The sequence below is a fragment of the Acartia tonsa genome, chromosome 6 (assembly GCF_053477335.1).
Source record: "Acartia tonsa isolate MP-2025a chromosome 6, ASM5347733v1, whole genome shotgun sequence".
NCBI lineage: Eukaryota > Metazoa > Arthropoda > Copepoda > Calanoida > Acartiidae > Acartia > Acartia tonsa.
This window is the reverse complement of record NC_137265.1, coordinates 6,896,184-6,921,968: the sequence shown is the minus strand read 5'-3', so window position 1 is coordinate 6,921,968 and position 25,785 is coordinate 6,896,184. Positions and strand designations below refer to the sequence as shown.

General features: G+C 33.0%; 1 protein-coding gene across 1 annotated transcript; it reads left to right on the top strand.

The window, feature by feature from the left end:
• Window positions 1–1,950: 1,950 nt before the first annotated feature.
• Window positions 1,951–25,666, top strand: LOC145321751 (uncharacterized). Its single transcript, XM_080163322.1, has 13 exons — window positions 1,951–1,958; window positions 2,359–2,421; window positions 4,007–4,054; window positions 6,066–6,164; window positions 7,203–7,274; window positions 16,336–16,404; window positions 18,152–18,215; window positions 18,742–18,813; window positions 19,543–19,682; window positions 23,500–23,587; window positions 24,164–24,267; window positions 24,752–24,832; window positions 25,540–25,666. Exons 1-13 carry the CDS (start codon window positions 1,951–1,953, stop codon window positions 25,664–25,666), a joined length of 1,035 nt encoding a protein of 344 aa, XP_080019448.1.
• The last annotated feature ends 119 nt before the right edge of the window (window positions 25,667–25,785 follow it).

The following is a 25,785-nucleotide window of genomic DNA, read 5'->3' as shown; positions in this document are numbered from 1 at the left end:
GGTCATAGGAGGATTCCTGGTAAATTTTGGTTCTGCCATTTGGCTTTTATAACACTAGCCCCTTAAGTTTTATAATGACGCTTTCTTATTTGTTGGCTTTGGGGACTTATATAGAATTTTGATTGGTTGGTACATTATGTATTCAAACGTTTCAACCACCAATTGCAATCCACAGAAGGGGTAATTTTGTGGATAATCATTGGTGATGTAGTTAACTTTTTCGGCCATTGTCTTATCCCTTCAGATCCTTAGCTATAACATCAATACAAGACCTCAGAATAATGTTATTATTAGAATCTTGTAGTTGGGTTTAATGTTTGTTATAACAAGGACGTTCGACTCTTTCGAGTATGGAATCGAAACCGATTAATCCACAAAAAAATTTACAAAAAAAATTCTTTTCTAGCATCGAATGACTGACAATTTTCCACGAATATTAAAAAAGAGATAACAAAACTGGCTTTGATCTGATAATTTTTCATTTAAATATCAACGTTATAAGCTGATGTTATAAATAACTATTCCTTTATGGCTGCTCAGAAAACTTAATTTTGTTAAATGACCGACAGAAGGCCCTATCTACCTTACCTGAATATTACCTCAGAAGGAAGAGGTTGCCTTACTGACCTTAGTTATGAAGCAGTTCATAGTGCCTAATAAAAAATAAAATCATACCATACAAATGACCAATGATAGGCCAGTATACATTTTAATTGACCAATGGTAAAATGTATACTGGCCTATCATTGGTAATTTGTATTGTATGACGTCATTTTTTTTATATAAGCTGCTTTCGCAGGTCTCAACTTAATTTTACTTAATCAAGCCCATTCTAAAAGGTTTTTTCTCTCTTTTTCCTAGCACTTTCCTTGAAGAAACTACTATTATAAAATTGAGCTCTGTTTTTTTTACTCGGCAGTTTTTTAAAAGCGAAGCTTTTCTAAAATTAGGGTAGGTCCGTCCGTCCGTACGTCTGTAACGGATAGCTATTTTCGTTAATTTAGGCATGTTAGAATTGTCTTATCGATTTCAAGCTTTGCATGGTGATTCCTGTAGTAGTTAGGTACGATTTAGAAAGCGTAGCAACTCTATAATCGTTACCAGAATGTCCGTATGTCCATTTGCTTTGTGATCTTTTGTAGGGACTATGTCTAAATTTGTAGCTATGTCTAAATTTCTGAAGCTATTAGCTGATTTGAAAGACCCAATATAAAATCGGGACAGGATCCCCATCCAATGGGTAGTATTACTTTACTTACTGTATAATGTATCTCATTCGTGGCTTACAATTTTTGGGACTTTTATTAAATATTTATTTGTGCTTACAAATCTTAATTTAGTATCCAAACTTTTTCACCAATAATTTATAATTAGTCATTATTTAGTTTAAAGTTTAAAACTCAATGTTAGTTAGCCAGTAAAATTAAACATTAAGGTATAGTCCCTTTTGTGGACACGCTCCTTAAGGGGCGTGACTTCTTATTTTCACAGTATCTTTTCTGCTATTTCTAGCCCCTGCGGGGGGCTCTAACTCTGCCGGGCAATCACCTAACCTAATATAATCAAACCTAACCTAAAATAACCTATCAGAAGCCATTTTTGAATTACGACGAATCGACCCTTAAGGGACGTTGCCACGAAGGAGACTATACACAAACATTTAATTGCTTTGTATGTTTTCATCCTAGTTAATACGAAACAAATGGAAGAATCGTATAATCAAAGTAATTTCATTTTTTTCTCAATAGTTTTTTTTTCAATTTTCTTACAAAATGTTTTCAATGTATTTTATAATCCTTATATAAAAATAACAGGATGTCTGTCTGTATATACCAAAGGATCTCGTTAACCACTGAACCGATATGGTTCTTTTTAACAGTTAAACTTTTCAGCTCCTTGGAAGACTTATAACTATTTTTGGGGAAGGTCCCCCAAACTAATAGCTTGAATATGGAAGAGTTAGTTGTCTGCTTTTTACTGTGCATATTTAAAAAAAATTTTATCAGGAATTTAAAGGGATAAGACAACGGACTATAAATTAATATACATCACCTGGGATAAATTTAACCAACCAACCAATTACAATTTCATAAAGAAACAGCTTATAGTGACCAATAAAAAATGGCCTAGCATTGGTCATTTGTATTACATGACGTCATTTTTCATTAGGCACTATACGCTGCTTCTTTCATAAAACCACCCAAAGTATTTGAGCCAACGAATAAGATAAAGGTGGTTTAAACTTTAAGTACTAGTGTAGTTCACAGCCCAATGTCCCTTCTCTCCCTGTATTTTATAAGCCCAAGTGTTCATACAAGATGTCAACCAAAATGATTATGAATTGTGATGTTTGTGCAGAAAGTTAAATGTTGAAGAAAACGGTCTGGTGGAAATTAGTGCTGACACTTTCTCATATTTAAGGTACAATATCCTTTTTAGTTTCATTGGACCATCCTTGAAATAAGTTTAGGGATAATAAGGGATAAGACAAAGAATAATAAATTGAATACATCTCCAATAAGGTTAATCAAGATAATCACTACTGTAGATAAAGTTATTGGTCAACCGTTTGGACCAATAAAAATTAAGTAAAATTACCTGGATTTTTTGAGTGAAAGAATAAGACAACATGACCAGAAAACTTTGGGTGCCAGTGTAATTAACAGCCAAATATCCCCTCCCTCCCTGTCTAAGCAGGGTTAAAGCTAGCCATAAAAAAAAATAACTTTTTGTACAAATTAAGTAATGCGTTTTATATAAAGTTGTATGATCATTATAGGGTGGTCTATTTGACAATTTATAATATTTAGAGTTTAATTATATCATAGAGGGGCAACAAAAATTTATAACTTTAGCTTTATGTAAAAAAAGCAAAACATATAATAGAGATGAAAAAAAACCTAATTAAAAAAGCAGCTCATAGTATCTAATAAAAATTAACTTCATACAATACAAATGACCAATGATAGACCAGTATACATTTTACCATAGGTCAATTACAATGTATACTGACCTATTATTGGCCATTAGTATTGTATGACGTCATTTTTTATTAGGCAGTATAAGCTGCCTCCAATTCAACTAAGATATTCTGGTTTTCTTCAATCAAACTTCAGATTAGAATCTTTCATGCTAATAAAATCTTTTTGAATCTATACAATATCTTTTGTTCATAAAAGTGATTATATCTTTTTATGAATTTTTCATTTCTCAGAATTTTTTTATCATCTCTAAGTGTTTCTTGAAAGCCACCACACCAATTAAATCTAATTTTTCTCAACAACTTTTTACACATTCATTTTCTGATGAAATTTGTTATAAAAGATCATGTAAGATATGTTATAATTGTATCTTCTCATAAGACTCTTATGCAAGAAATAGAGTTAATTATCAGGGAGGGAGGGGACATTGGGCTGTTTATTACACTGGTCCCCAAAGTTTTGTAATAACGTTTTTTTATTCGTGGACTTATTGGTTTGATGCTACATTTAGTTGAATCTTCAAACGTTTTAATCAATAATTGTAATCTACAGAAGGGTAATTATGTGTATCATCATTGGGGATGTACATTAATTTATCGGCCATTGTCTTATCCCTTTAGATCTCTAGATAACTATCTTGAATTTACTGTTTGTTCATTAAGTACATGAATTGCCATAAAATCTAAATACAAATATTAAAGGGGAGAGTGGAAAGTTTTTTGGGAGGTAGGTAGGTATACATTAGAAGCATTTTATATTGCCAATAATAGATTAAGTCATACTGGCCTACCATTGGTTGATTAAAATGTATAATGGTCTGCCATTGATAATTTAGGCTGTGTATTGGACTATCCTTGGACATTTGTATTGTATGACGTCATTTTTTATGAAGAGCTTCTATATACATTCATTTGCAAGAAAAGGAAACCGCCAGTCATAACAATTTAACAAGCGGATTCTATAATCTTGTTTGGTTGCTTCAATGCTAAAAAATTATCTTGTTTTATTAATGATTATTTTTTTAGAAGTTTGGAGTATCTTAATATTTCCAACAATTTACTTCGGGAAGTCAGGTATAGTTTTTTTTCTTGTATATGCTAGGCTAGCGGCTACGCCCCCTAGAGGCCTCTAGGGGCACTTGAAGAGGGGGGAGTCGAATTTAATAACCCAATTTCTTATTTTAGATTTTTTTTCAAAAGTAAAAAATTTTTTTTGTGGGGTGAAAATCTTTTTTTTTTGGGGGGGGGGGGGTGGGGGGGTGCCCACCCCCTCATTTTAGCTAAAATAATTTAGATTTTTTTTCGGGAGGGGGGATTTTTCATTTTTGGGGAGGTTGGGGGTGTCCCACCCCCCAAGAAAATAGTTATAAACCTTACCGGGATCTATGAGAAGCTACCCTGTTAAGGAGAACCCGATCGGTTCAGCGGTTAGCGAGATCCTTCGGTACAAACAAACACACAGACACACAAACATCCTGTTACTTTAGTATAAGGATAGATCATAGAATAAAGGGAATATTAGCTTTTGCAAAGTTCTGTAAAGTTGTGAGTAAGATTCCAGTCAAATGCGCTTTATAGGTCAAACTGTTTTTAAATATGCGTTTAATTATACTAGTCATGCATTTTGTCAAAATTAATAACATTTAGACTTAACAAGCGCATTTGACTAGAAGCATGCTCACAATCAATTTTACGGAATATTACAAAAGCTACTATTCTTTTTATAAGTAAATGTAGATATGTACACATGACACTTTCTATTCACATTGGCCCTTGTTTTAGCAGACGACAAAAATTTTATTAAATTTTTTGGGTATAGTCCTTTCCACGACATCCCTCCATAAGGAGCGATTCTTCGTATTTTTAAAATTGCTTTTTATAGGTTATTTTAGGTTAGGTTAGGTTATATTGTGTTAGGTGATTGCCCCACAGGGTTAGGTAATTGGCCCCGCAGGGTTAGAGCCCCCCGCATGGGCTAGAAATAGGAGAAAAGCTACTGTGAAAAATACGAAGAATCGCTCCTTATGGAGGGATGTCGTGGAAAGGACTATACCAAATTTTTCTTTCTAACCCAGCTAAGCTGAAAGCTTGAAGCTGCTTTTTTTTCTTAGATGTTCATATTTAGTTTCTATATAGTAAAGTTAATTTTCCATAAAGGTTTGCTTCCATATAAATAAATGTAATTTGGCTCCAAATATATTTCTAAAAATAATAGTTTCTTCAAATACCTTATTATTCAAATAAAATAGGTTTAAAATATTTGTAAAAGGTTAATATTAAAATAAAAACAAAATTTCTGAAAAGTCTAAAGAACGTAACCTAACTTTTGTGATTTAAAAAAAACTAGTCGGTGCTTTTAGTTAGTAGTAGATGTAAAATAATCCATAGAATTTAGATCAGTTTTTTTTTCTAGACCTCTTATTTTTGAAGTAATTTAAGTTTTTTTTAATTAAGTTGGTTTTAAAATACTAAAACGTAACAAAAAAAGAAAAATATTGACATTATGAACAAAAATAGTAAGATCTTTAATTTGACACCATATTTTTTATAAATCTGTTGAGTAATTATTGAAAAAATATATTTTGTTTAACCCTGGTAAATCAAAACTTTGAACTTTGGGAGCTCGTCACGAAAGGGTTAAAACAAAATCACAAAAGTTAGGATACATTCTTTAAAATTTCTCTTTTGATTATGATTAACCTGTGGAAACCAACTAATAGTTCTTCAACCTGACATAATAATGTAATCCAAGAAATTCCAGTTTGGCTTTGAAAACTGATTGATATTCGCTGAATTAGAACCTGTTCCCATTAAAACTGCAAAATAATGTATAGCATCATTTTACAGTCAATTTTCCACGAATAATAAAATAAAAATCATAAAACTGATACCAGTTTTGTTTGCCCTGTTTAAAAACCTGGTTTAACTTTTTATTTTGATATCCACGGAAAGCTGTATATAATGCGATGCTATAAACAACTATTCTTTAGAATATTGTGGTTGCAGGGAAAATAAGATTTCAAATCCACCAATTTTTTGGATACTAAAATTGACATAAATATTTGTATTATTTTTTTTCATTTAGTCCTGAGCATTTTACTGGGTTGGTAAACCTAATCAGCCTTGACTTGAGTTCGAACCAGCTTGTTACCCTACCAGATAATACCTTCAGTAATCAGAATAGGTAATCTTTATATCTTGACTTGAGTTCAAACCAGCTTGTTACCCTACTAGATAATACCTTCAACAATCAGAATATGTAATCTTTATATCTTTATATAATGACTTGAGTTCAAACCAGCTTGTTACCCTACCAAATAATACCTTCAACAACCAGAATAGGTAATCTTTCTATCTTGACATGAGTTCAAACCAGCTTGTTACCCTACCAAATAATACCTTCAACAACCAGAATAGGTAATCTTTATATCTTGACTTGAGTTCAAACCAGCTTGTTACCCTACCAGATAATACCTTCAACAATCAGAATAGGTAATCCTTATATCTTTATATCTTGACTTGAGTTCAAACCAGCTTGTTACCCTACCAGATAATACCTTCAACAATCAGAATAGGTAATCCTTATATCTTGACTTGAGTTCAAACCAGCTTGTTACCCTACCAGATAATACCTTCAACAATCAGAATAGGTAATCCTTATATCTTGACTTGAGTTCAAACTAGCTTGTTACCCTATTAGATCATTAGATCATGATGTATATAGTCAAATCCTTACCCTCCCAATGTTTCTGAAAAAAATAACAAATATTTTGAGGATGGGTGAAAAATTATGCGTCTCACTTGAAAAGAAATTTTTGATTAGTTAAATTTTAGATATCTAATTTTGGTTCCTCATGAAATAAATGAATTTTAAAAAATTCAGTTATAATAATGAATAATTTTTATTTCATAAAACCATTCCGTAATTCTTATGATACAATGTTTTTTTCTATGTCTGTTAGCCTTGAAGCTTTTCATAGCGCCTATAAAAATTGACGAAATACTGGCCTACCATGGGTCGATTAAAATGTATACTGGCCTGCCATTGGTAAGTTATTCTATGTATTGGCCTATCATTGGTCATTTGTATATCATGACGTCATTTTTTATAGGCTCTATTAATAAAGAGTCCACACAGTTATCGAAGACGATTTGGCTATTGAATTACTCAAATTTGGTGTTATGAAAATGTAGTTAATATATTAATTAAATATTAATTTAGACTGGAGTATCTGAAAGTGTCAAATAATATGATCCAACTTATTTCATCAAACCTTCTCCCACATTCAAACAGGTCAATAAGTATACTTGAACACTTAATAGGCATTTCTAGCATCGTATTATAAACAGCTTTCCGCGGATATAAACTGGTTTTAATCGTATGATTGTGCATTTTTATATTCGTAGAAAACTGGATAAAATACGATGGTAGACATAATTTTTTCATATGGATGAGAATCGGTTCTAATCCAACGGATATTAATCGGTTTCGAATGAATACGAGAAAAAAAACTTTCAATCATTATAATAAAGTAGCAGGATCTGTGCGTGTATGTCTGTGTGTAGCGAAGGATCTTACTAACTGCAGAACCGATATGGTTCTCTTTTACAGGGTAGCCTCTCATAGGTCCTGGGAAAGTTTTACAAGTATTTTTGAGAGGGTACCACCGCGATTCCAAGAGAAATCGTCATTAGAAAAAAATTACTCCCTAAATAATTTTTTTTACTTTTTCTTCTAAAAACTACACTTGAAAAGGGGAAGTCGACTTTTCCCCAACCCCATCAAGAGCCCCTAGAGGCCCCGAGGAGGTGAAGTCGCTATTACATAGATAAAGCAATATTTCAAAGAAAAAGTTTTAAAAAAACTATCTTTTTAGATTTTATAAATCATTATTAAAAGTAAAAACATTATGTGATTATATTTCTGTGGATTTTCATTTTTGGTCTATTCGATTAAGTCAGGGATTAGACAATGGTCGATAAATTGATGTACTTCCCAATGATGATACACAAAATTAACCCTTCTGGGGATTACTATTTGTAGTTGAAAAGCTTTGACACTCAATTTAATGAACCAACCAATCAAAATTTAGTATCACCAAAGTTGATAAGCCAACGAATAAGAAAACGTCATTATAGAACTTTGGGGACTAGTATAATAAACAGCCCAATGTCCCCTCCCTCCCCGGGATTAAGTAAGGACAACCTACATATACAAGAATCAATGCATCTGGTGCATATCAAATTCAAGAACTCTCTTAATGTTTAAAATAATGTTACAAAAGAAAATATAATGTTACATATTTTGTAACACCTTAAAATAATTACTGATAAACTAAAAAAATTTAAAAGATGCAGCTTATAGTGCCTAGTAAAAATGACGTCATACAATACGAACAACCTATTATAGGCCTATCATATTAGGTCTATGATAGGTCTATATTGGTCATTTGTATTGTATGACGCCATTTGTTATTAGGCACTATAAGCTGCTTCATATTAAAATTTATAAAAATGTTCTATCATCGTTTCCATATATATTAACTGTTTTGTTAAGTTCAAATTGCTACTAATATGATACCTTATATCAGGTTGTGGGGAATCTGGTAGGTCCACGCATTACCTGCATGATCAAATATCTCATGATTTTTAGTTCTTAATTTCTGACGACTTTTTATACAGTTTTGTACTGTGGGAGGCGTAGTGAAACAAGTAAGTTGGGGGGGAAAGTACCAATTAAACGGTGTGCGGTCATTTCCGCATATTATCACATCAGCATATTGTTTCATCAATACACAAATCAAATTATATTAGAAGGGGTATACAGTAGTGGATCTAAAGGGATACTACAATGGCCGATTAATTAATATACATCCCCGGCCCTATGATGATACTTAGAATAACCCCTTCTGTAGATTAAAATTTGTGGTTGAAAAGTGTGAACACTTAACCTAATAACATTGGGGACTATTGTCATTGCCCACTCTTTCTCTGCTGTACAAAGTTTATACTGTGTTAACAAGGAGAAAAGGGATGAAAAGTAGAAAATATTTTTTTCATGAAATAAAAGAAATATATTTTTTTTCATTAAATAAAACAAATATATTTTGTATCTTGTATATCAAAATTGAAGATCCTAAATAAATTTTGTTGAGTAATTTACCACATCGTATTATAGACATCTTTCCGTGGATAATTAGTAAAAACAAGGTTCCGAATGCCTGAGCTAACAAAACTGGTGCTAATCTTATGATATTTACTTTAATTCTCATGTAAAATTTCTGTAATATTAATAGTAATAGAGTAGCCCCGCTACTCTAAATTATTTTGTTTTATACCAACTAAGAACTAACGGCAAATTTTCAGATATTTAAATTAATTTTTTTTTAAAAGAATTAATTAATGATTATTAAAATCTCAAAACCTTTTTTTCTAAGTTTGTTTCAAAAATTAATTTAAATACTATGAAGAAAAAAAATACTTTATCGATGTACTTAATAGCTTAATGTACTTTTCTTCAATTTGTACATGGAAACGTTTTATGGGGGCGTTGTTCAAAAAAGTGGTTTAAACACCACCAATAATTAAAATTTAAACAAAAATAAAAATCTGTATATTAATGTATTTTATATACATAGATATATTTAAATCTTTTATTACAAGCGACTTTAGATAAAGTATCAATTAATTCACATGCGTCGCATGTGTTTGAATGTATTCGCATCAATGTAAATTATGTTTGCAGGGATAAATGGAGTTGAAATATGGATCTTGAAATTGTTGGCGAATTTTATCTATAATTTAGATGTCTGTCAGCTTGTCATTGTAACTTTTTTTCTGCTTTTGTAAAAAATATTGGAAAACGAATCAGTTTTTTACTGTCAGTGAGTAAATACATATTAGTTTTTTTTAAAAGCAATGCTTTTCTAAAATTATGGTCTGTCCGTCTGTATGTGAGTTTATTTTATTCTGGGACAGTTAGCTATTCCGGTTAATTTAAACAGGTTAGAATTGTCCTATCAATTCCAAACTTTACATGTTGATTCCTATAAAAATTAGGTATAATTTAGAAAGTGTAACAACTTTATATTGACTTATGTTTAAAATTCTGCTTATTAAGTTCTGACACTCTAGAAGTGTTAATGTTCGTTTGTCCTACCATTTAAGATCTTTGCTTATATGGATGTTGGCTTCCATGTTTGGTTGTTGTTAAAATGAGGAGTTATGTTATAAGATATGTGCCAGAGGGCAATTCTAGGTGAATTTTGTTAAGGGGGGCAGCAGTTCTGACACTTTTGCGTAAACAGGAAGCATAGGCTTTGTCTTTGGAGTGAGAGGATAGATTATTCAATAAAAAAAGTTTAGTTTTGGGTTGTATTTTCCTTATATCTATTTTTTTGATAGGTCTCCAGGTTCAGGTGCTGCAGGCTGGAAGGTCACTTCTGGACAGGTATAAATGAAAAAAAAATTTGTTTGAAATCTGGCTCCAGGTTTAGGTACTGCAGGCCTCCAGGTGGATCCTGGACAGGTAAAACAAAAAATTTTCAGTTTTAAAGTTAGAGAATAACTTATTTAACAAAAGTTGCTACTTTATGGATAGTACTAGCGGCTACGCCCCTAGAGGCCTCTAATGGCACTTTAAATGTTTTTTTTTATATTTAAAATATGTCTATGTTGCTTTTGACATTTATATTTGCGTTTAACTCTCTTTCTAAAATTAAGAAACGTAAAAAAAATTCCGATTTTTTGTGATTTCTCTTGGGAGGGTGGTGGTACCCTCCCCCAAAATAGTTAAAAACCTTCCCGGGACCTATGAGAATATATCCTTTTAAGAAGAACCCGATCAGTTCAGTGGTTAGCGAGATCCTTAGGTACAGACAAACAGACAAACACCCTGTTACTTTAGTATAAGGATTAACCAATTTGAAGATAAATTTGAAATCGGGCTCCAGGTTCAGGTACTGCAGGCCTCCAGCTGGATCCTGGACAGGTTAAAAACTAAAAATTTTTACTTTTGAAGTTAGAGCAAAACTTATTTAACAAAATTTGCTACTTTATGGATAGTATTAACCAATTTGAAGATAAATTTGAAATCGGGCTCTAGGTTCAGGTACTGCAGGCCTCCATGTGAATTCTGGACAGGTAAAAACTGAAAAATTTTACTTTTGAAGTTAGAGCATAAATTATTTAACAAAAGTTGCTACTTTATGGATATTATTAACTCATTAGAAGAAGAATTTTAAATCGGGCTCCAGGTTCTTGCAGGCCCCCAGGTGGATTCTGGACAGGTAAAAACTAAAAATAATACCTTTGAAGTTTAAACAAAACTTATTTAACAAAAGTTACTACTGTATGTATAGTATTAAATAATTTAAAGAAAAATTTGTAATTGATTTCAATTTTTTCTTCAAATGAGTTAATACCTATTATTCATAAAGTAACTTTTGTTTAAGAAGTTATGCTCTAACTTTAAAAGTAAAAACAAGTAAATACTGTCCATAAAGTAGCAACTTTTGTTAAGTTTGTTTTGTTCTAACTTCAAAAGTAAAAATTTTAAGTTTTTACCTGTCCAGGATCCACCTGGAGGCCTGCAGTACCTGAACCTGAAGCCCGATTTCAAATTTTTCTTCACATGAGTTAATACTATCCATAAAGTAGCAACTTTTGTTAAAAAACTTATGATCTAACTTTAAAACTCAAATTTTTCAGTTTTTACATGTCCAGAATTTACCTGGAGGCCTGCACTACCTGAACCTGGAGCCTGATTTCAAATTTTTCATCAAATTAGTTCATACCATCCATAAAGTAGCAACTATTGTTTAATGAGTTTTGTTCTAACTTCAAAATTAAAAATTTTTAGTTTTTACCTGTCCAGAATTCACCTGGAGGCCTGCAGGACCTGAACCTGGAGGCTGTTTTTTTTATTTTTTCTTCATATATGCTCATAAAATCCCAAAAGATGAATATTTGGTTTAATAAGTTGATCTCTAACTCTTCAAACAATTTTTTTTTCATTTACACCTGTCCAGAAGTGACCTTCCAGCCTGCAGCACCTGAACCTGGAGACCTATCAAAAAAATTTAAATATAAGGAAAATACACCCCAAAACTAAACTTTTTTTTTAATAACCCATCCTCTCACTCCTAAGATAAAGCCTATGCTCCCTGTTTACGCAAAAGTGTCAGAACTGCTGCCCCCCTAATTAGTAAGTAGCGAAGCTACTCTATAATTTGAAATGTCTGTCCGTCTATCTGAGAAAGAATAGGGGAAACGATTTTCTCGGCTCCTGTTTAAGATAGAAGGATGAAATTTCTTGTCAACAATCTTTTCAATATGGAGTATAATCAAGTATAAAACATGGATGCCAGTCGGACTCCTTTTTAGCAGGTTTTAGGCTATTTTTAAATTTTTCTATTTTTTCTCCATATCTTTGGTGTTTATGGTCCGATTTTCAAAATTTTTTCATTTACAGATATCAAAATTAAATTTCCCGTCAATTAAAGATAACAACCATGACGGTCCGACTGCCTTTTTGTAGGTTTTAGGCTATTTTTATATTTTTCACATTTTTCTCCATATCTTTGGTGTTTATTGTCCGATTTTCAAAACTTTTTCAGTTCTAGATATCAAAATTAAATATTCTGTCGTTTTAAGAAAACAAACATAGCAGTAAGACTGCCTTTTAGCAGGTTTTTGGCTATTTTATATGTTTTATATGTTTCCCCATTTCTTTGGTGTCCAATTTTCAAACTTTTTTTTGAATATCAGAATCAAAATAATTTTTCCCAATGTTATGAGCATCTTTTATGTCGTCATTGTACAAAATAAAACAAGGTTTCGTGTTTATTTTCTCCGAAAAATCTATTCTTCATTTTAAAAAAACACCTTAAATCTACTTGTACACATTCCCCTCTACGATTTTTTGTGCTTCGCTACTTATGGATGTTGTCATCCTTGTTTTATTATCATTAATAAATTTATTTGATGAAATCATATCCCTATTTCATAAAATAATTCAATAACCCCTTAACATTTGGGGGGGGGGGGAGAGACTTAAATGCCACCTCCCCCCTTCTGGTTTTTAGTAGCAAAGCTACTCTATAATTCGAAATGTCCGTCCGTCCGTCTGCCCGTCCGTCTGCTTGTCCGTCCGTCTGTCCGTTTGTCCGTCTGATCGTCTGTTCGTCTATCCGTCTGTCTATCTGTCCGTCTGTCCATCCGTCTCTCCGCCCGTTTGTCCGCCCGTCTGTCCGCCCACCTGTCCGTCCGTCTTTCCGTCCGTCTCTCCGTCCGCTTGTCCGTCCGTCTGTCCGTCCGTCCGTCCGTCTGTCCGTCCGCCTGTCCGTCCGTCTGTCCGTCCTTCTGTCTGTCCGTCTGTCCTTCCGTCCCTCTGTCCGTCTACTCTATAATTCGAAATGTCCGTCTGTCTGTCTGCCCGTCCGTCTGTCCGTCTGTCTGTCTGTCCGTCTGTCCTTCCGTCCGTCTGTCCGTCTACTCTATAATTCGAAATGTCCGTCTGTCCGTCTGTCTGTCTGTCCATCCGTCTGTCTGTCTGTGCGTCCGTCCATCCGTCTGTGCGTCCGTCCGTCCGACTGCCCGTTTGTCCGTCTGTCCATCCGTCCGGAAGGGTACCGACCGTTTAGGGTTAAACATAGAGTAAATTCGCTACTAAAAACTTAAACTCTAAAGTCATCAGAGGTGTGACACGAATTTTATTTAGTTTCCTGCGAAGTTGTCTCCGATACCATCGCTAATTTTTAAAATCAAATTAACGTTTTTGCTGTACAAAATGAAATATTTTAATAATTTTTAGTGCATTTTAATATGGAATGTAAATATTCTAAATAGAAAAAATTTATTTCTATTAAGGCGTTGCAAAGTTTTAAGTTCGCCAAATTTGAGATAGGCCTGAGAGCCGGACCTACCATTTAAACTACAACCTTATATCAACACAACATTTAAAAATAATTACAAAAGCTAAATCAAACTGTTTAGGTTAGGTACAATGCATCCGTGTAGGGTTAGATACCCCGCAAGGATTAAACATGAAAGAAACTATGTTTAAAATCGCTGAACCGATCGTGTTCTCCTTAACAGGGTAGCTATCATAGGTCCTGGGAAGGTTTATAACCATTTGAGGGAGGGTACCACCACCGTCACAAGATAAATCACAGAAAAATCGAGTAATTTTTTTTGTGTGTATAGACTTGAACGCATTAGAAATTAGATATATGAAATATATAAAAAAACATTTAAAGTGCCACTATAGGCCTCTGGGGGCGTAGCCGCTAGTATATGTAATTATTATTATTAACGATTTAAATGAATTTGAATTATCAAACTTAATTATGTGCAAAACTATTAAATATATGAAGTGATCTTGAGAGTTTAATATAATTTGTCTATTCGTCTTGTAATAAATATCAAATTACATTTGGCAACATTATTAAGGTTAAAACTTAACCCCCCCTTTCTCTCTTTCTAGATATTTCTATAAAAGTTTTAAAAATTTATACAAGAGTTTATATGTCGAGATGAATAATCGATTTCAGAAAAACCTTCTCCTTTTTATCTCCTTATCTTGAAAATAGTATACTTTTAGGTTAGGTTATAATGGGTACTGGGAAACCCCATAGAGTTGTGGCACCACATGTACATCATGTATAAAGTAGGAGGGGGGGGGGGGTCAATATTCAATATTCAATTTGAGGGAAAGCATCCATGGTAATATGATTAAATATATCTTTGATTTGCTATCGTAGATGTAAAGGTTATAATATATGCCAGATTAGAGTAAAACACTAGAGGGAGAAAGGGTTTAATAACTGTATCCCCCATCGCAACCAATGGTTTCGCTTATATTAACACAGCCAAGTAGCGGAAAATAATTTAGAAGCAGACGAAAGAGGTCTTTGAAAAAGAAAGGGGGGTAGTTGTCTGTATATACATTTATACTATAGATCTGTTTATGCCAGAACAATTATGACCATAAGAAGCGCAGTGAAAGTAAAGCTTAGTAATACTTATATAAAAAGTAACAGGTTCTCTGTGTGTACCTTCTCATAAGTCCTGGGAAGGTTTATAGCTATTTTGAGACAGGGAACCACTACCACCAACACCAAAAAAGATTCCCCCCCCCCACTTTTTTCTATTTAAAATGAAATAAAAATTGGAGGTCGAATTCAAACCACACCACCTAAAGTACCTCTATAGGCCTCTAGGGGCGTGTCCTCTAGTATATAAATGTAATGTTATAGTTTTTGTTTTGTAATATTAATATGAAAATGTAAGGTAGTTATTTAAACGAATTTTTCAATTAATTTTATTATCACTCAAGAACCTGCACAGGTTATGTACCCCCTCCCCCTTTAATTGTTTAGGGGATGGATACACCCTCTTATATGTCCACTCCCTACATAATATGGTCCTAGGACAAACGCAGGAGTCCCAAACATATCAATGGTCTAAAAAGCAGCGTTTGACTGGTAATTTGAAGCGCTAAACGCGCAAATATGTTTTACATCCCCCTTAATTTAAGTATGATTCAACGTTTTTAACTTTACACCTTTATTGACTGTTTTAGAGAGGTGTATAAGTGGCGTAAAGAACCTTGTAAAGGGGGGTGGATTCACCTCCATTCTGCACGCCTCTGTTAAATCACTCATATTTGTTTAAGTACTTGAGTTATTTGAAATTTATTCAAATTAGTAAGTCAAACTTATTCCATTTATTAAATTCTAATTAGGATTGAAAATAAAATTTTGCAATGTTACAAAGTATATTGTATTGCAATTTTCATTTGCAGATTCGTAATATTATTGTAAAATTAATATTTTATTCTACTGAAATCAATTGCAGTAATTTATGAAAATATTTCAAAGAAAATAATTTGTAAAGTTTTAGATTTAGTCGTGCTCACACAAATAATACCTACTGCATTTTAAATACTCTACCATTAATACATATTAAGGAATAAGATAATGGAAAATAAATTGATGTTCCACAATAACAATGAAAAGCAAAATTACCCCTTCTGTAGTTTAAACTATTGGTTTAGAAGTTTAGAAACCGCCCTTTTGTTCAACCCGGCCCTGTGAAGATTTAATTTAAGTTTTTGAGTAAAAATATGTGAAAAATATATTTTAAAACTTTGGGTACCAGTATAGATTAAAGTTCAAAGTTACCTCATAATTATAATATGCCAGTCAGGATAGTATGATTCAGAAAAATACCCGGAACCGTCAACAGAACTTCTATACAAAGATTGTGCAGTAAAAGTGTTGGTTGTCTGTGCATGAGCACCAAAATAATTATATTATTGTTCAATTCTTATTAATACATTATTCTTATTTTAGTTTGAGATTCCTGGACCTTTCTTCAAATTATATTCAAGAATTTCCATCCCAGCTTATGGCAAAATTAAGGTAAAACTATTATTTTAGCTAGGGTTTGGCCAGATATCCAGCAGGTGCTGAATATTAAAACTATGAAGCCGGATATCCGCCAATATATTTTTATATTATACAACAAAAATCCCTGTTATCAAACAGTCAAAAGTATTATTTCGTAAATTCTTGGTATTATCCTTATGATAAAGTAACAGGATGTATGTCTGTCTGTGTGTCCGTGTGTCTGTTTGTCTGTACCGAAGGATCTCGCTAAAAGCTGAAATGATCGGGTTCTCCTTAACATGGTAGCTTCTCATAAGTCCCGGGAAGGTTTATAACTATCGACATAAATAAAACAAAATAAAAAAACGACGCCATGTGGAATTTTTGCAATTAGCTAAAAACATAACTAACACCTCTAGGGGCGTAGCCGGCAGTATACTAATAACTAAGTAATACTTCATTGATTTTTTAAAGTAGCTTAATTTTTAAGTTTTAACCTTATTTATATAATAAAACACCATTTTACAAAGAAAACTTTTTGCCAATTCAATATCCGGTTATCCGGCCGGATACTGGATATCTGATATTAGAAATCAGCCAGATATCTGGTATTCAGTTCCGAACCAACCCTAGTGAAAAGCGAATGCGGTAGAGAGAGTGACTTTGTGTTGCTGACGAGCCTTTGTTAAAACTTAGGCTAACTTATTTAATATGGAAAGATACATCTATGAATGGTATATAGGTAAACCAATGTAAAGATATACGCACATATTTTCTCGTATTAATTCAAAACCGGTGGATTAGAACCGGTTCTCAGCAATACGAAAAAATTATTTCTAGCATCGTATTATATCCATGCATATAAAAATTTACAATCATCAGATTAAAACCAGTTTCTTTAGCCCGAGCCTCCGGCATCTCGGGGCTAAAAAACCTGGTTTTAATCTTATAATTTTACATTTTATATCCGCGGAAAGCTGTTTATTATACAATGCGAGAAATAACTATTCTTTAATCCTAACTTTCGACATTATCATATTCAGTTATGCAAAATAGGATGGGGTAGTGGGGTAATTCCTGACCCAATTATACGCATGATAAATTTTCATAAAAGTTAGGACTTAATAAGATTAATGATTTCTTGATTCTTTAAAAAATATGTATTTATGTATACCTATCATCACATATGAGTATAGATGCTTAATTTACACTAAACTTTACCCCTAGCATCTAGAGGCTCTACACTCGAAGGGAAAGAGAGGAGATATGAAATTAGCTTTAAACCATTCCAAGACTTAAATCTGAATATAAAATAGCCTAAAACCATCTGGGGGCCTATTTAAAGTTTACATAAATGAGAGAACCTAATCAGTGGAGTAGTTTTTGAAATCTTAAGCCTTATACAAACACCCTTACTACTTTAAATAATAGGATAATAGACAGACAATGTTATACCTAATTTTATCTATAATACAAAGTAGAATGATGTCTGTTCGTCCGGCTGTCTGTCCGTCTGTATGTCCGTCTGTCTGTCCGTCTGTCTGTCCGTCTGTCCGCCCCTTAAGATCTCGGTAACCACTGAACCGATCGGATTCTATTTTTTCTTTTCTTTATTTTTCAATTTTTTTTCTTATGGGGAAGTTAGTTCACATAAAACTACTGGCGGCATCATCAGTAGTACTTAGTTTTTTTTTAATTACCAATTGGGGCAAAGCCCCTAGAGGATAGGGGAGAAGCCGCTAGTGTTATTTACATTAAAGTAATTCCATTTTATTCTTAGACAATTATCTGAACTTCTGATGAGTAAGAACAGTATCCATCAGTTGGATGAAAAATCTCTTAAAGTAAGTAGGAAAAAATCCGCGACTGTGGCTCAACACGTAACGCATCCGCTCGATAGGTTCGATTCTTGGCCCGACACTGCGACATAACTAAAGATGTTAAAATTGGTTCCTACTGATGTTATGTCAGGTGTGTGACATACATAGCTAGAGTAAGGAGAATGCCTTTGATCATAAACAGGCACAACTCATTACCATGTACAGTTAGAACTTCTCAGACAAAGGTCGTGCAATCCAAGGGTTGGTTGTCTGTTGGATGTTACTTAGACTAATATACAATAGTTACAGAATAGTTATTAGCTGAGTAACTATTCTGGGCTTTTGCGGGAAGCTTATTATTTTTAATGAACAGGTTTCTGGCTATTTTTAAGCATAGGAAAAGGGAGTGTATATTAAAGAAAATCGTTAAAAGGAAAGTATTTTATTTTTTAATTGGTGGCATTTTTTAAAGAAAAAATTGAGGCAAGATAGGTTTTCTTCATGTAGTTTATGTCTTTAAAATTTGCAAATTTAAACTTTTTTAATTTAGGGATTAGATTTGTTGGAAATATTGGATCTGAATGATAATAGAATACAAGATATTCATCCTAACACATTTCAGGTAAAGCAAAGTTTTATAATAATGTTTCTTATTTGTTGGCTTAACAACTTTAGGGACTTTTATTAATTTTTGATTGGTTTATTAAGTTTAGTTTAAAAACGTTTCAACTACTGATTTTAATTTAAAGAAGCGGTAATTTTGTGTATCATCATTGGGGATGTACATCAATTCATCGGCCTTTGTTTTATCATAGATTATTAATTATATGAATATCATCAGAAAGCTTATTACTTTTTTTTCTCACATGACCAACAACTAAATCATAAAAAAACGAATAACTTTCAATAGGTTGTAATTAAATCAGAAATGAATTTGATGCTTTAATCTAACTTTTTAAATTCAAACTTTGTATGATAATTGTAAAAATAAATTTTAATTAGTTTTAACAGTTACCATAGTACAAATTTGAAAACGCGCATGAAGTACAGGTTACAAGCGAGTACGCCTCTAGAGGCTTATAAAGTAATTTGAGGTGGAGGGAGGGGGAGGTGATGTTGACCAATCCACCAATTTCATTTATTAAAAGAAAGAGTAAAAATATTTGGAGAGGGGAAATTTTTTTTCCCTCTCCCAAATTAGCTATAAACCTTTCCGGGACCTTTGAGATGCTACATTGCAAAGGAGAACCATTTTGGTTTAGCAGCAGTTAGCGAGATACTTCGATACAGACAGACACACTCACATACATGTTAATTTTAGGATAATGACATTGACCATATATTTTTTAAGGATTTGAAGAATGTGAAAAAATTGGACCTGAGCCTGAACGTGATCAGTGAGATTAATTTCTCCCTCTCTCCGCTGGTTAGCCTCAACAATTTGAACTTGAGTGACAACTATGTCACTTCACTTCCTTCCCCGGCTTTCAGGTAAATGTTCCTGGCAACGATTATCTCCGCTGGTTAGCCTCAACAATTTGAACCTGAGTGACAACTATGTCACTTCAATTACATTCCCGGCTTTCAGGTAAATATTCCTGGTAACGATTATCTCCGCTGGTTAGCCTCAACAATTTGAACTTGAGTGACAACTATGTCACTTCACTTCCCTCTCCAGCTTCAAATGTTCCTGGCAATGATTATCTCCGCTGGTTAGCCTCAACAATTTAACCTTGAGTGACTAACTTTGTCACTTCAATTCCATCCCCGGCTTTCAGGTAAATGGTAACGATTATCTCCGCTGGTTAGCCTCAATAGTTTGAACTTGAGTGACAACTATGTCACTTCACTTCCACCCCCGGCGTTTAGGTAAATGTTCCTGGCAATGATTATCTCCGCTGGTTAGCCTCAACAGTTTGAACCTGAGTGACAACTTTATCACTTCACTTCCATCCCCGGCTTTCAGGTAAATATTTCTGGTAACGATTATCTCCGCTGGTTAGCCTCAACAGTTTGAACTTGAGTGACAACTATGTCACCTCACTTCCCTCTCCGGCTTTCAGGTAAATATTCCTGGCAACGATTATCTCATCTGGTTAGCCTCAACAATTTGAACTTGAGTGACAACTATGTCACCTCACTTCCATCCCCGGCTTTTAGTTAAATATTCCTGGTAACGATTATCTCCGCTGGTTAGCCTCAACAGTTTGAACCTGAGTTTGAACCTGACAACTACGTCACTTCACTTCCTTCCCCGGCTTTCAGGTAAATATTCCTGGCATCGATTATCTCCGCTGGTTAGCCTCAACAATTTTAACTGAAAAAAATAGGTTTCAAAAAGGCATTACTCAATAATGCATTAATTACTATTTATTTTTTTAATTTTCTTTTAATGGCAAGTTTTTTTTGGAGGGGGGGGAGGGGATAAAATCAGCCAATCTCAACCAAATCTTTTAACAGGGGTACTTCAGTTTACATAAAAGTATATTCGTTTTAAGAGGGAAAATCTAATTATAAATGAATATTTACATAATTTCTAAACATCTAAAAATATTAGAACTTTTAACAATGAAAAAAAGTAAATAGGAAATGCTCTATACGCATTAAACTTTTCAAAAACTTTAAAATTTATTGTAATAAAAATGCACTTAAAACTTTGCTGCGTATGTGTTTAGTATTTAAGTAATCGATTTATTATTACTTGGATGTTGCACCTTATTTTCATGTACTTTAAAATAACTACACCCCCCAACCCTTCCTTGGATGAACGAACTGACCAATAAAGGAGGTTCATTTTAGCAACCTTAATTTACAACAAATTTTCCCCTGGCGATATATCCACTTAATTGCATTTCCATTATTCTTGTATACATAATGTCATATTTTTGTCATTGTCAGGTCAAGGACATAGTATGCAATTTTATTTTGGAGGGGCATAATTGGGTTTTCGGTGGGGAATATTTTATTAATGAGTTGAATTTAATTCTTAAATGCTCATTTATTTACAGCTATGTTGGCAAAAGTCATAGATTATAAAGGATAAGACAAGTAAGACACCCTAAACTTATGATAAAAAAAACTTTTCTTTTATTTCATTAATGAGTTTAATTTAATTCTTAAATGCTCATTTATTTACAGCTATGTTGGCAAAAGTCATAGATTTTAAAGGATAAGACAAGTAAGACACCCTAAACTTATGATGAAGAAAATAACCACTTTCTGTATATTAAATTTTAGGTGTTATAGGAAGCTTGGACGAAGGACGTCCAAGGGGGGGGGGGGGGTAAAAAAATTTGCGGTGCGTTTCGCGAGCCATTTTACCCCCCCCCCCTAAAAAAAAATAAAAAAATTAAAAGCTGGGACACCCTGGCTTGGACACTTCAAGTTGGCGGGTAAACTGGACTGTAAATCTTTATGGTTCCTAAAGTTTTATAATCATGCTCTCCCATTTTTTGACTTACACATTTGGGCATTTTTATTAAAACTTGATTAGTCGGCTGAAACTAATAGTATCCCTTTTTTTCAACAAATGATTTTAACCTACAAAAGTGGTAATTTTATTCATCGTCATTAGGATATACGTTAAATTGTTCATTGTCTTATATCATTTACAGTTAAAAGTCCAATCTCAGTAACTAAAGTAGAGTAGCTTCGCTACTAGCAAAACATACAAACTGTGTATTAACTTTTGTTTCCTTGTTTCTGAGCTTTTAAAAAGTTAGTTGCATTACTAACAGGAAATTTATCTAGAGCATTGGTGTTTGATCATGTCCGCAAAGAACTCTTTTTAGAAATAATTTCTAGAATTTACAACATTTATGTTTCAAATATTTAAAAAATATTATTTCAACAAATAATGCCCTAAAAACCACTCACTTATTTATTTTAGGGTTGGGCCGGATATCCGACCACATTTTCAATATCCGGCCGGATACCGGTTATTAAAACTATTCGGCCGGATATCCGGCAATATAATCTTTTATATTTTACAACAAAAATCTATGCTTTTTAAAATTTTAAATGGCTGTAATTTTTTTTATTATTGAAGATAGAGAAACAATTTTTTCTGAATGTGTTCATCTTTATGTAAATTTTATATTAGAAATCTTAAAACATAAATTTTGGCGGTGGCAGCAGTACTTGGCAGCTGCCAGCCGCAAACCGACGGTTGGCAGGTAAACGGCAACGGATTTTATGAAATTGTAATATGTCATGAAGATATATAAAAAAAGCCTAAGTTTAAAATATGAAGTCTTAAAGTCAAAAATTGCAGTCACAGGAACCATTTAAAGATTGCTGGAGACCTGGAGGTTCAGGACTTGCAGGATTATACCTGGATCCTGAAATCGACTTGAACACAAATATCTCATATGAGAATGTACGACTATAGGGTATTTTAGTGTTAGATAACATAAAATGCTTTGTTTAAGTAAAAAAATATTTTTACTTTTTACCTGAATGACCTTACCAGGTTTGCTGGCATCCTGTGCCCGCCAGGAAGGAGGTATAAAAAGAAATTCCAACTCTCAGTTATGTGTCATACCCATATTTCGAAAGTTACTTATGGCCCTCTACCTTCTATACACAGAAAATGGGTTAGAAAAAAAAACAGATGGGGTTCAACGCCACCTCCCCGCTTATCCTCCAACCGATAGGGGTTAATATTACAGTTATGAGGGTAGTAAACGTTCATTAGATTAATTGCTAATCATTTGATAGTTACTTATATAATAAAACACCAGTTTATGAAGAATTTTTTTTTTGCTACTTTGATTTACGGTAATTTGGTCGGTTATCCGGCCGGATATCCGGTAATTTGGCCGGATAACCGGATATCCGGCATTTGAAATCAGCTGGATATCCGGTATCCGGCCAAAAAAGCATCCGGCCTAACCCTAATTTATTTTTTTGGATTTATGGATTCAAAGGTTGTGCAAAAATGAGCTCATTTTTAAAATTCAAATTGCGCAGCTTGTGTTAATAGTAGAAAATGTTATGCATACCGTTAGAATTGTCATTCTAGTTTTTGAAAATATACCATTTTTGTGTTATTTGTATTTTAGGATCTACGTTAAAAAAGGTGAGAAAAAGATGGAAAAGTTTTAAGTAGCTCCTATACTGTAGCGTACGTAGTTAAAATTATGCAGAATTTATTTTCGCTGTATATTGGTCTACATAAAGATTATCAGTATGTCAGTCAGTCACACCCCAGCAAATACTTTTTTTTATTTTCCCAAACCTTTTGGAAACTTTATTAGGATACTCATGAGGACCACTTCCTTTCTTATTTTTTTTTTTTTTTTTTTAGATCTCTACAACGGCTGGAAACTTTAGATTTATCAAACAACACTATTGTTGAAATTGGTGATGCTTTTGCTAATCTTAGGCATTTAAAGGTAACTTTGATCCTGGTTTTTTATTAGCGAAGCTTCTCTATAATCAACATTGTCAGTCCGTCAGTCCACTATGGGGGATATGGGATTTCTCTGCTGCTACTGTAGATAAGCCGCTGAAATTTGTTGTGAAAATTTCCTGTATTATTTAGCATCAATTTTATAATTTACGTTGTCCGTCAGTCTTGCAATTATGCATAAAAAGACACTTAAATGATATTTTTATTTATTTCCTAAAGATATTGTAATTTCTATGAATATTGCATATTATCAACTTAACATCTTTTATATAATTCATATTTAATCTGTTTGTCCTTCCATGAATTTTTAGTCATTCGCTTCTTATGGATGTTGTCATCCTTGTTTAATTATATTTCTCAGTGTCTTCCACTCTTTCTCCTCTTTTCATTTTCTGTCTCTTCATCTCTCTCACTCTTTTCATTTTTCTATCTACCTATCTTTTTATCTCTATATTAATTAATTCAAGTAATTACAACTTAAGTCTATTTAATATTTATTTTCATCTCTATCCAGCTATCTAATTCAATTATAGTCTAATTACAATACATTTTACTTTAGTTGCTAGATGTAAGCTACAATCATATCCCAATGATAGAGAGAAGATCTTTCCTTGGTTTGATAAGCCTCAATACTTTGTATCTGGACCATAACTCTATTCTCAGGTAAAATATGATGATTTCATACTTGATTATTACGTGATTTAAGTCATTAAGATTCGACAAAGTGGCTGATAAATGAGCCGTTTGACGTCATAAAAGGGAGAGATGAGAGGAGAAGTGGGAAAGGAAACTTCTTAAAAAAGAGATGGATCTATTGATGCCACATGGCTCTTTTTTTCAGCCACTTTGTCTAGTTAAATATCTTTCTTTTCTCTGGGTAAAAAAAAATTGTTTCAAGCATGGCTTCGATACTTAATCTATCCTCTGGATTAGAACCAGCTCTGAGTCATAATAAAAAAATCATGTTTCTTTTTGTGTCTTAGACAGTTTTCTACTAATAATAAAATAAAATAACACATGATATTAATACCAGTTTTGTTGGCCCAAACCTTCTGCCCCTAATACTAGAATTAATCTTATATTTTTATATTATTATCCGCGGAAAGGTTTCTATAATAATATGCTATAAATATTCATTATACTTCAGAATGGAACCCGATGCCTTTAGTGATTTAATCAACATAAACAAACTATTTATATCTAAAAACGGAATATCTGGAATTACAAGGTACAGCCATTTATGTTTTAGTTGTGTATATAGCTACTCTATTAAAAGGACATGTACGTACTTATGTCCGATTTTACTTCATTTAAAAGAAGCAGCTGACAGTGCCTAATATAAAATGACGTCATACAATGCAAATTAACAATGATATAGGTCATTTGTATCTATGCAGTTATTTTTTATTAGGCATTATCAGCTACTTCTATTTAAAATCATTAAAAAAATAGTCACACCGCTGTATTTCTTAATATTAAAATTTTTTGTGGTTCTTCGTATGTGCTTGCTTTGAACATTGAATATTTTGATTTGTTGAATCAAAGATAAGCTTCTTATGGGAATAATAGTTCTTGTATTTGAAGGTCTAAATATTTCTCGATAGATTTCTAAAAAAAAGGGGAGAATAGATTTATTTCTTAATGCGGTGTCCTAACCCTGCGGACATACCTTGTACCCAATTTCAACCTAACCTTACCTAGCCTAAGATAAAACCAGAAATAAAAACCTTTTGATAATTTCAATACAGGGAGGGCAGGAACGTTTCGCGCTCGACTACGTACTTTGAGGGAAATTGCCTAATTTAGAAATATATAGTACTAGCACAAATTTTGTTATCGTTTATCTAGAATTGTTCACAATTACAATCCCTGTCACACTAACGTTAAATGTAGCTGTCCTTTTATTTTTGTAATAAAAATAATTACAACTTGTAGGGACATGTTTAAGAAGCTGGATAAATTGGAGGAGCTACATCTTGATGATAATCTAATCAAAGAAATTGATGAAAATGCTTTCAACAACTTGGAGTCTCTCAAGGAATATTATATATGCTTTATTTAATTACTAGATGTCTTGAGGTGTTTGGGGTTGAATTGACCCCGCCCACCTTATTTTTTGGGTAGCGGTCATTTTCTTGGAGCGATTTCTCTAATACAGGTGTTATAAACCTTCCAAGGCGC

Excerpts from the sequence above, each read along its gene's own strand:
- LOC145321751 (XM_080163322.1), top strand. Across the intron at positions 7,275-16,335 it reads CTTCTCCCACATTCAAACAG|TTTGAGATTCCTGGACCTTT; the intron begins GTCAATAAGTAT and ends TTCTTATTTTAG. Across the intron at positions 24,833-25,539 it reads GGAATATCTGGAATTACAAG|GGACATGTTTAAGAAGCTGG; the intron begins GTACAGCCATTT and ends TACAACTTGTAG.